General features: G+C 34.0%; 4 protein-coding genes across 4 annotated transcripts; 1 reads left to right on the top strand and 3 right to left on the bottom strand.

Annotated features, from left to right (window-relative positions):
* The first annotated feature begins 922 nt into the window (after window positions 1-922).
* On the top strand, window positions 923-2,829 carry LOC115444405 (glucose-fructose oxidoreductase domain-containing protein 1). Its single transcript, XM_030170172.2, is given in 3 exon segments — window positions 923-1,145; window positions 1,148-1,447; window positions 1,450-2,829. Coding segments are annotated over 3 exon segments (1,197 nt in total). The 5' UTR covers window positions 923-1,129; the 3' UTR covers window positions 2,331-2,829.
* Window positions 2,830-4,132: 1,303 nt separating this feature from the next.
* On the bottom strand, window positions 4,133-4,730 carry LOC119192136 (10 kDa heat shock protein, mitochondrial-like). The gene has a single exon (XM_037445972.1). The coding sequence runs from the start codon at window positions 4,595-4,597 to the stop codon at window positions 4,286-4,288; it is 312 nt and encodes a 103-aa protein (XP_037301869.1). The 5' UTR covers window positions 4,598-4,730; the 3' UTR covers window positions 4,133-4,285.
* Window positions 4,731-6,881: 2,151 nt separating this feature from the next.
* On the bottom strand, window positions 6,882-8,043 carry LOC115444433 (bile salt-activated lipase). Its single transcript, XM_037445973.1, has 2 exons — window positions 7,782-8,043; window positions 6,882-7,117 (listed from the first exon to the last, which is right to left on the bottom strand). The coding sequence occupies exons 1-2, from the start codon at window positions 8,036-8,038 to the stop codon at window positions 6,952-6,954; spliced, it is 423 nt and encodes a 140-aa protein (XP_037301870.1). The 5' UTR covers window positions 8,039-8,043; the 3' UTR covers window positions 6,882-6,951.
* Window positions 8,044-8,309: 266 nt separating this feature from the next.
* Window positions 8,310-9,881, bottom strand: LOC119192134 (esterase FE4-like). Its single transcript, XM_037445970.1, has 3 exons — window positions 9,506-9,881; window positions 8,897-9,067; window positions 8,310-8,810 (listed from the first exon to the last, which is right to left on the bottom strand). The coding sequence occupies exons 1-3, from the start codon at window positions 9,680-9,682 to the stop codon at window positions 8,310-8,312; spliced, it is 849 nt and encodes a 282-aa protein (XP_037301867.1). The 5' UTR covers window positions 9,683-9,881.
* Window positions 9,882-10,050: the final 169 nt, after the last annotated feature.

Raw genomic sequence — 10,050 nt, 5'->3', positions numbered from 1 at the left:
CAAAACCACTCAAAACCAAAAAATAATTTCACATAACAAGTATATATTGGATACCAATTTTGGAGTCGGTGCCTAATTAAAATTGCTAGTTAAGCTAAATAAATACATTAACGAATATGCGAAAACAATGTGCTGCCAGCGTACAAAGTCAGCAAGTGAGATCGTCACCGGAGATAAACACATCGCCGCAGCACAGCAAATGGAAGCTATTAAGGAAATATTTAAATTTGTGAATTGTACACTACCCAAATTCTTCCCCTGTTACATATAGCTGGTCAAATGTGGGTGTATTTCATTCCCTGCCTCGAAAAAAGAGGAAATAAAAAGATGAAACACCATACATGTGCTTGGTATTAACCTTTCACTGTGTATATTTGTTAGTAGTAAACGCAAACCTAGTCCTTTTAATTGATTTGAAAGAAATTTAGCTCATAGATGGACTATGCAACAAATATAGCTAACTAGCAATTTTAATTAGGCACCGACTCCAAAATTGGTATCCAATATATACTTGTTATGTGAAATTATTTTTTGGTTTTGAGTGGTTTTTGAAGGCGGTTTAATTTTTTGTTAAAATTATTTTTATTTTATTATGCATATCAATTAATTTCCTTTCATAGCACTAAACATTATGCGCTCTGCTGTCTACTACAGATCTAGCACCAGGCGATTCATAATTCCTGCCAAAAAATAAATGGGACGTAAATGATTTGTTCGTTTTTTTGCCAACGTCGTTTTGAAAAAGTTATAACTACTAAAATTGGGACAGTGCTAAGGATATGGGATACATTTGAAATTTGCAAACTTTTTCAAATATTAATATTTCGAGTAATTCAATTGGATTGGTTGGATTTAGATATAGGAATTCTAGTTAATATTCTGAGTGGTAATAAAAAAATACGTTTTGACAGTGACATTGACGTTTTAGTTTGACTTTTGACAAGAATAATTTACAATTTATAAACGAATACATGATATTATTTTAGCGTTGGAATTCCAAAATTTGTTTAGAAATGTGCAGTTAAATAAATTGGGTAATACTAGAAGATGGTTTTAAGACACTCAAACATTCCAATAAACCTTTGAATAAAAAACTACAGTATAACTATACGTGACATAAAAATCAATAATGCTGCCGGGAATTGGTGTTTTGGAACTGGTGCGATTGCCAAGGTTCTGGTACCTTTCCTCAGAGAGAAGGGTTTTCCAGTGGAAGCGATATGGGGCGTGACACTACAGGAAGCCGAAACTGCTGCCAAGGAACTGAAAATACCGTTTTTCACAAACAAAATCGACGACGTGTTATTAAAAAATGTCAGTTTAGTTTTTATTGTGTGTGCTCCAAACCTTCACGCGCAGATCTCTGTTAAAGCACTGGGCATAGGAAAACATGTAGTGTGTGATAAACCCGGCCGGGCTCTGTCAAGCAGAAGCTTTAAAATGGTCCGGCTGCTCAGTACTACCCCACTTTAATCTCAATTGTCAATCACTCGCTTAGGTTCTTGCCAGCATTCAGTCATATGAGGAAATGTATTCAGGATGGCTATCTTGGTAACCCAGATGAGTTAACACTTGTCGATGTAAGAGTACAAATGGGTCCGTTAGTTGGGGACACTTATAACTGGTTATGTGATGACACAATGGGTGGGGGAACACTCACATTAGTGGGCAGTCATGTAATAGACTTAGTAACATTCCTGACAGGCCAGAAAGTGGTCAAAGTCCATGGTGTACTTAGAACATTTGTTGAAGAGACTGCCAAAGTTAATGGTATAAGAAAAATAACAGCACCTGATTTTTGTACTTTCCAACTGCAAATGGACAAAGGTATTTTAGTGACGGCCACACTAAACAACCATTTGCCAGGGCCATGCTTTAACCAAGAGATATATGTTTGCAGTAAAAAAGGATATTTGGTTGTGAGAGGTGGAGATTTACATGGGAAACTACATAAGCCTAATTCAACAAAAAATTTCCCTGAAGAAGAGAGTAAAAGACATGACAAAGAAGATGTCATTTATGTGGATATTGAGGATCTCAGTTGTGCCTCCAGTGTTGTCCCAAAACCGTATATCAAAGGACTATGTAAAATGATTAGTGCATTGAAAGAGGCATTTTTGCCTGTGAGAGAACAAATGGATTGGGTGAAGGAGCCTGTTAAGGCAGCAGCTACATTTGAAGATGGTCAGAGAGTTCAGGCTACTATGGAGGCTTTAAGGCAATCAAATGAGGATGGGTGTTGGATATCCGTTCAGTTATTGACAGAGCCACCTGACCCAAACCCAGCGTTGTCGGCTGCAGTGAGACGCACGGCCATATCTTTACAATAGTTAATGCTTTTTATGATTTAATGTATTGATATGCCATTATAATGTACCTTTGTATTGTTAACACAATAGCTTGTTTGAATATAATTAAAATGCTAAGGCTTTGTCTCTGTTCCCTGTTACAGTATTAATTAATTTGTTATATGCATTCCGCACATAGTTTATGCCATAATATAAGCAGTCACTGTGATTTAAGATCTGACCTTGATACTGCTTGCCGTTTCAAGTTTCCTTAAGAACAGTATATAGCATTGTTAAGATTGAAGAGATATTATTTTACAATAAAATATAATCATTCTTTAGTATTTTTAAAATGAGTTTTTTTTTATTAAAACAATATACAGATTGTTTACTTTCTCATTTGTGGTCTCTCATCTTGTTTCAAGTATGATTTTCAAAAGTGTTATCACAGTGGATTTTGTTTTCAGGCCATATTTCCATGTGACTGTATCTTGTACAAATACTTTACGATGATAATGAATAAAGTACTGATAAATTTTAATTTGTTTTGTATTAAGTGTAAGCTTTTTCCTTGAAATTTTAATTACTGCATTCACATAATACAGTTGTTAATTTTTTAAACTATGTTGCATCTGAATATTATGTCCATATGAACAAAAGAAAACTCCAGGTTTTAAAAAAAAACCCTTATTTACATTTGGAAGATGGAAATTATAGTCATGCAAGATTTCTACTTAATTCTTTTTACATTCCTTTGTAATAGAATGAACTATTTACAAGTAACTATTAAGACCTATATAATTTTATCCAGGGAGCTCTACCTTTGATCTGGCCTGTTGTAATACCTACTTAACTGAAGTGAATATTTAGAGTCTTAATTTATTACAGAATCACTTTGGTGGCATAGTTGTATCACGGTCTGTCTGCAGTGTGGAGGTCTCGGGTCGATACCAGAGTCTGGAATTTGTGCCCTTTGTAGCAAAAGGGTCGCCGTCTACCACATTATGGGACAAAATACACTCAGCAGAAATTGGGTGTGCCAGTTGCACCCACTTTCTGCCTCTGGGGATAAAAGTTGTGGGAGAGTGTTGTGTGTGTATTTATCACACAATATATAGTAGCTTTTCTTCTTACACATCACTTAAATTAATTGAATTTTCTTGATGGATAACTTAAGATATTCTCAGAGTTATTGTGCTTTAGTATTAGGTGTCATTAATGTGTGTTTACAGGACTGGCTTGCAACCAACAGTGGTGATCAAGATGTTCAAGGTGTATGGGCAAGGTGGTATGTAACAGTGGCTAAAGTTGAACTGGAAGATATTTTTATTAGTAATATTATTTACATTATTTGAGTTGGTGTTCAGGGGCTATATTTATAACTTTTTTTTTTAATAAATACTATATTGATATTACCTAAAAGTATTAATACATAAATTTTGCTCTTTGATTGCATATTTTATCAATGAGTGTTATTAAATATGAAAAATAAATGATTATATCGTAATTTATATCAGCTTTATATTAAAGGAAATAAGTTATTATTTTATGTCTAAAATACTAGTATAAGTAGTGAACTAAATGTAAAAACTTACAATTTAAGGTTAGGTTATGTTGACCATGTTCTAATAAATATAATACAATTTTAAATGAAACTAGTGAAATGAATATTGGCAGACATACTATGGCATTATATTTACTGGAAATTGGTATATTTTAAACTGGGTAATATTATGTTGGTGCAGAGTGCAGGGTGTGAACCTGAACAATTTTAAGGTTAGATATGATCACCATTAAATGAATGATGCAATAATGGTAAATTTTGCAAAGAAAATAAAAATCCATACTTTTATAACAATATTATAATAAGAAATGCAAGAGAGATAACATTCAATACCTCATTAACATATTACACAATCACATCATGTTCATACACTACAGTAACTAAAACTAAAAGAATCTGAATCACGCAAATTTAAAGCTACTAGGTACTAAACTCAGTTTTCGATCTTGGCCAAAATGTCGGATTCTCTGAAGAGGTGGTACTCCTTGTCGTCATTTTCTAGGGCTACTTTGGTTCCACCGTACTCAGGCAGTAAGACTTTGTCACCGACCTTCACTAAAACTGGGACAAAATCTCCATTTTCCTTTCTTGCTCCGGGTCCTACAGCTACCACTTCACCATGTAGAACTTTGGACTGTGCCTTCTCTGGGATCACGATGCCTCCCGCTGTTTTAGTAACTGCTTCGGCTCTCTTGATAAGAACACGATCCAAAAGAGGGATAAGTCGTTTTACAGCGCTGGACATTGTGTATTTATTTCAGGAATGCAATAAAACAATTGAAGACGCGCGAAATGCCTCTTTTCTTGAGTCTAGAATATTCGAGTTCTGCCGGCTATCAAATCGAGCGACTTGTTCGAGAATCGCGATTGTCAAAACTCGAAATTTCACCCATGTGTTTAAAGTGTTGCCTTGCTATTTACTTCATTTAAATAAAATTAATTTAGAAATGAACATTTAAATAATTAAACGCTGATTAAATTAAACTATTGTTTAACGTATTCAAAAAAAAAAGTAATTTAATTACATTTATTTTGAAATTGATTTAACTGACATCTCCCGGGGAGTAGCAATAATACAAGAATGAATAAAATGAAAAATGAATTAGTTTTTTAAAAATGTAACAGATGGCATTAAAGCCGGATTTTATAGTAGCATTTACAAACATTATTCTATTACAAATGAAGATTTACTTTTTTTTATCACCTTGAAAATTTGATGTCGGCATTTTTTATAAATGTACAAATAATTTATATACTTAACCATCATTAACTTTTGAGTTCACAATACTCGATAATACGTAAGGCAAATAAAATAAAAAATGAATAATAATGAAAAGGTTACCTAAAAAATAAAAACATAAAATAAATTATCGTCCCTAAAATGGCGAGGCTCAAAACCAGTTGCTAGGGATTCAAAGTGAGAAATCTCTTTTAAAACTTATTACGTTTATTATATTCTTACACCATGATTAGCGCGTATCCAGATAACTTTTGCCATGTATACATACATCTGCGGCCTTTGTAATAAATATTCTTTCAAGTTGTTGTGCTCTGTGAAAACTTATTTTTGAAGTGAGGATTAAAAAACTGGTTTCTTTAACACTCAGAAAGCAGGAAAAATGTTTTAGCGTCGATAAAGTTCGATGACGACAAAATGTTATACATTTTTCATGCCACAGACCTTTTCTCTACCGTGTTCTCTACAATCATAATTGCAGCGTTGCTCTGCCACACATAATAATTAAATATAACGGTTTAATAGACCTACATACATAAATAATAATGGTTTTAATTGGTGCAACAGTAATCAATTGTTTAATTATACATGCTGTGTTATCGAATAGTTATTAGGGTTGTCACACATTGATATACATACAGACTGACACCATTGACGTATATTCTAAAGACACTTCTATATAAACTATTTGTTCAAAATTTAGAGTCAGAACTAAAGTTCGCTGTAGCGTTAAAAAATCTGACGTCATCTAACAAAACTTTTAAAACATGCAGCCCTAAAGCGCTTTAAATAGCTGTCAATATTGACATCATTCTAAAGTCAGTTTGATTGGATTGTAGTTCAATTTAGTTGAACACAATGAAGGTTCGGAACGCCAAACCTAGTACGTAGTTCATATAATATGTCGATGGCTGACACCGTTACGTCTCATTGCCTATTCATCAACTACCAATGCACTACTAACACATTACCAAATGCTTTTCGTTTCTAAGCTGCAGATTCGCCGACACAGAACGCTGATTGGTGGTTAACATGACAACTGACAGGTCTTTTACTCGATTATCGCGCGACTGCACGTGGCTTCCCGCGGGTCAAGGCCCGCGCCTGCTTTTTTTAATAACAATTATTTAATTGTGTCTGTACTACATTTACCAATTACGTTACGTTAAATTCATGAAACTTTATGTTAAAATACCCAGTAACTTAAATATAATTTAAAGTTATTTGGATCAAGTAATTTGGAAGTAGTACAACATAATAATATTGAAATAGTATTAGCCATTTAATTCGGGAGAAAAAAACGGTCTTCAATTTCAGCAATTTCGTGAGTTATAGGTATACTTTTCACTAAAGAGAGTGGCGATCTAAAAAAAATGTTCCCAGCGAAGGCACCGCGCAAGGCCTCTTATATACCATAAGGTCCAGAGAAATTGCCCGGATCGCTCCTCCCTAAGATCACCATTATAGTCATTAATGTGCTGTCGACCTTAGTGTAGGCAAAAGGTCTAAGGTAGAAAGATGGTGTTCGGACTTCCTCAAATCTCTCACACTCACGAAAAAGCAACAGGGAGCCGTCCCTCTACCTTGGTTCTATGTGAAACGTCGGCGCTAATTGTGATTTTTGTTTCGGCAGAGAATATGCCGATGACTTTGGTGTAGAAGTGATAATATGTCAAAGGTGAAGACGTTAATTCTTACCATTGGTTTTAAACGGTATAGCAGCGTGAATAACTAAACACGTAATGATAAAAGCATTTATTATGATGGTGGAAAATCTTTGTAGTCAAAAGGCATTTGGTGCAGTAAGTGTAAATTAATTTAAATAATGCAACAACAGTTTTCACGTCCCAACTGGCGTTGCATTATGTGTGATATTTTTCATAAATCACGTCAAAAATAGCCATTTTCTCTGGTTCGTAAGCAGTTCTAACTTCGAGATAGCTGTTTATTTCCAAATACTTTTCTTCGTGGAGGTCATACTCAGGCCATTTAACAGGCAGAAGATCGTTTGCAGTTGCTGTTGGATTCCTGAAACAGTTAAAAAAGATGTTAATTGTAGACTGTTGTTACCCGTGAGCGTTGTGATCACTGTTTATATTATTATTTAATGTTATTACAACGGATTCAAAAACTACGTGTGTAATTCTCACAGATTTCTAACTTCTTCCTCATAATATAAATGCGAAAGTTTGTAAAATGTTTGTGTATTTGTTACAAGTCAACAACTGAACACATTTGGATAAAGTTTGGCACACGGTTGGATCATGACAATAAAACACTTTTTATTTCGATAATTTGTTCCTGTGGAAAAATGCAATTTTTTAATCAGACTTTTGAAATAGTAGCCGCTAGCGTCGTACAATGGATTTAAGGATCTTTGAAGCAAGAAATGCTTTTTCGCGGGAAAAGTTGGGGGCAATACCTAGTACTCGATATAAAAAAAAAAAACAAAAAACATCTTGGTGGTCTTGTGTAAGGTTTAACTTTGTACTAATTTGCAATGTAATGATTGTACCTGGTTTAATGAAAGCCTAAGCGTAGGTATAAGATATTAGAATTATAATCATAAAAAGTAAACACGAATGGCAATAATTAATATTTATTATCACATTACATTTTATTACTATCATTAAATACTGTTAATTAACGACTAATTGTTGTGTCTAATGTAAATAAGTTAATTAATACTAACCCACTCTTCGCGAAATTTGTCCACATCTTCGTCATTCGTTTCAGGGTTATTATATCATCATGGGAAGCATTTTTTAGACTTTGATCGCCTAAGCCGAAAATGTATGCGGCATCGTCGGCATGAGCAGCTCCTTTTCTATTTATGTTGAATAACTTCTTTAAAAAATTAATATTGCCGTCGTATGCAAACTGATAAACATATATATTTACTCCTTTAGTTGACATAATTTTGGAACTTTTCAAAATACCGCTTTTCATTTCAAAGTCTCGAAGAAATCGAGAGCCGTTTGTTCTTTATTAGATTCAACGTCATTATAATATACATTATTGAATTTTTCGTTGTAATTAACTGCGTCTTCTGGATGCAACTTGTATTCCCAAACACTGGTAAAGTTTTTGTTGATTACTAAATTGATTTTTTTACAGTACGAACCTGTTAACATGATATAGCCCTCGAATTCGCAAAATCCTCTTATTATAGGTACTTTCTGAAATCTTCCTTCTTTGAGTAAATTATAAGGATATTCACTTAAAATGTTTCTCCCGTCCCAAAATCTTTTTCGATAGAAGGAACGAAACCAAAGAAAAGTCCATTGAAATTCCGTGGATCAGTAACTTTAATACTGGCCGTTAATAAATCTATTGCGTTTGTATTTAATATAAACTGGTATATTGCTCTGTCATTATCTTCAGATGCTTTATAACCCAGTTCTCTTACTAATGTCATACTTAGATTTTTAATGTTGTGGTTTATAGCCCAATGGTTTAGAGCTGATCCAGATTGCATTATTGCTTTGCTGAAAAGTCCTTTACTAACCGGTGAAAGTATATGATATTCCACTGATGCTGAACCGGCACTTAATCCCATAATCGTAACATTATCTTTGTCACCTCCAAAATGTTCTATATTTTCTTGAACCCATTTCAAAGCCATTAGTTGATCTTTTAAACCCATGTTTCCGGCTGCTTCAGGAATATCTAATGATAAAAATCCAAAGACTCCAAGCCTATAGTTTATGAATACAACGATAACGTCAGAGTAGATAAGTCGGGTTATTTTCATTTTCAAAATACCATTACCAAAGATGTAACCTCCTCCATGAATGAAAACTATCACTGGCTTACTATTTGTTTTGCTTGCTGAAATCGGACTAAAGACATTGAGGTACAAGCAATCTTCGCTGCCTTTTGTACGTTGTGTGATGATGTCAGATTGGGTACATATATGGTTCTCATCGGCTTCTCTGGCATCTCTTTCGCCTTCCACGATTCTGGTGGTTGTGGGCTCTATAACACAGTTATAACGGTGTAAATATAGATAATGTGACTGCTTAGTAAAATCACTCTAGTCTTTAATGCGAACATAGTTTTATTATTTGCAATATAACAACTTTAACTTTGTATATGTGTTGTTTAGTTATTTTGTAACATAAATTATTGAACGAGCAAGATTGACTTGTAAAATATTAACGAGGCAGATGGTATATTATTTTCTTATAAATAAATATTAAACTGCCTCGTTGGCGTAGTTGTATTACATGCGCGGCATGGCAACGCTCTGAGATCCTGGGTCAGAATCCCGGGTCGGGCAAAGTGATATTTGGGTTTTCTACTCCGATGCCCGATATGGCGATAGGCTCGTCCCTATCACATCATGGGACAGAACAAACTTGGCGAAAAGTAGGTGCCATGGTTACACTTCGGAGATAAACATTAAAAGCTTACCTTAAATCTTAAATTTCCTACAGGTGGCTTTGCGAATGGTATTTGTAAGAATTCATTGTATTCAACGCCATTCTCGGTTTTATTTTTTCGACCTATAAGTGTACCTTGATTTGTAGAAACACTAACTGAATCACAATATACTGAGGACACGATACACATTAATGATAAAATTATCATTGCAGAGACGTATTTCTCGACAAAAAACTCGACTGCGAATGCACACTCTTGTCACTATACCACCGAATTAATATAGTATTAGTAAGGAAAAAACTAAGAGACTAAATAAGAAAGTATCTTGTCAACAACTAATAAAATATTTGTCCTTTGTTTTCGTGGGATCTGCTGAGATATTAATTACTTATTGTAGTTTTTCTTCGTTGTATAAACGTAAACTAATTCAAAATTATGACAGTTACTATGTGATAAACCTCTGTTTATAGGTTTGTACTTTGTTGTTTGAAACAAATAGAAAAAATTACTTATTGTGACTTGTCGCTGCCTGTTTGAATTTGCTTGGTTAATTTACGGTTGAGCACGGCAGAGTC

This window comes from Manduca sexta, unplaced genomic scaffold, assembly GCF_014839805.1.
Source record: "Manduca sexta isolate Smith_Timp_Sample1 unplaced genomic scaffold, JHU_Msex_v1.0 HiC_scaffold_2389, whole genome shotgun sequence".
NCBI lineage: Eukaryota > Metazoa > Arthropoda > Insecta > Lepidoptera > Sphingidae > Manduca > Manduca sexta.
The sequence above is the reverse complement of the archived record's forward strand: the minus strand, read 5'-3'. Positions and strand labels throughout refer to the sequence as shown.

Excerpts from the sequence above, each read along its gene's own strand:
- LOC119192134 (XM_037445970.1), bottom strand. The coding sequence starts at position 9,682 with ATGATAATTTTATCATTAATGTGTATCGTGTCCTCAGTATATTGTGAT. Across the intron at positions 9,068-9,505 it reads TAGGAAATTTAAGATTTAAG|AGCCCACAACCACCAGAATC; the intron begins GTAAGCTTTTAA and ends ACTGTGTTATAG. Across the intron at positions 8,811-8,896 it reads CAAAACAAATAGTAAGCCAG|ATCGTTGTATTCATAAACTA; the intron begins TGATAGTTTTCA and ends TACTCTGACGTT.
- LOC119192136 (XM_037445972.1), bottom strand. The coding sequence starts at position 4,597 with ATGTCCAGCGCTGTAAAACGACTTATCCCTCTTTTGGATCGTGTTCTT.
- LOC115444433 (XM_037445973.1), bottom strand. The coding sequence starts at position 8,038 with ATGAAAAGCGGTATTTTGAAAAGTTCCAAAATTATGTCAACTAAAGGA. Across the intron at positions 7,118-7,781 it reads ACAAATTTCGCGAAGAGTGG|GAATCCAACAGCAACTGCAA; the intron begins GTTAGTATTAAT and ends TAACTGTTTCAG.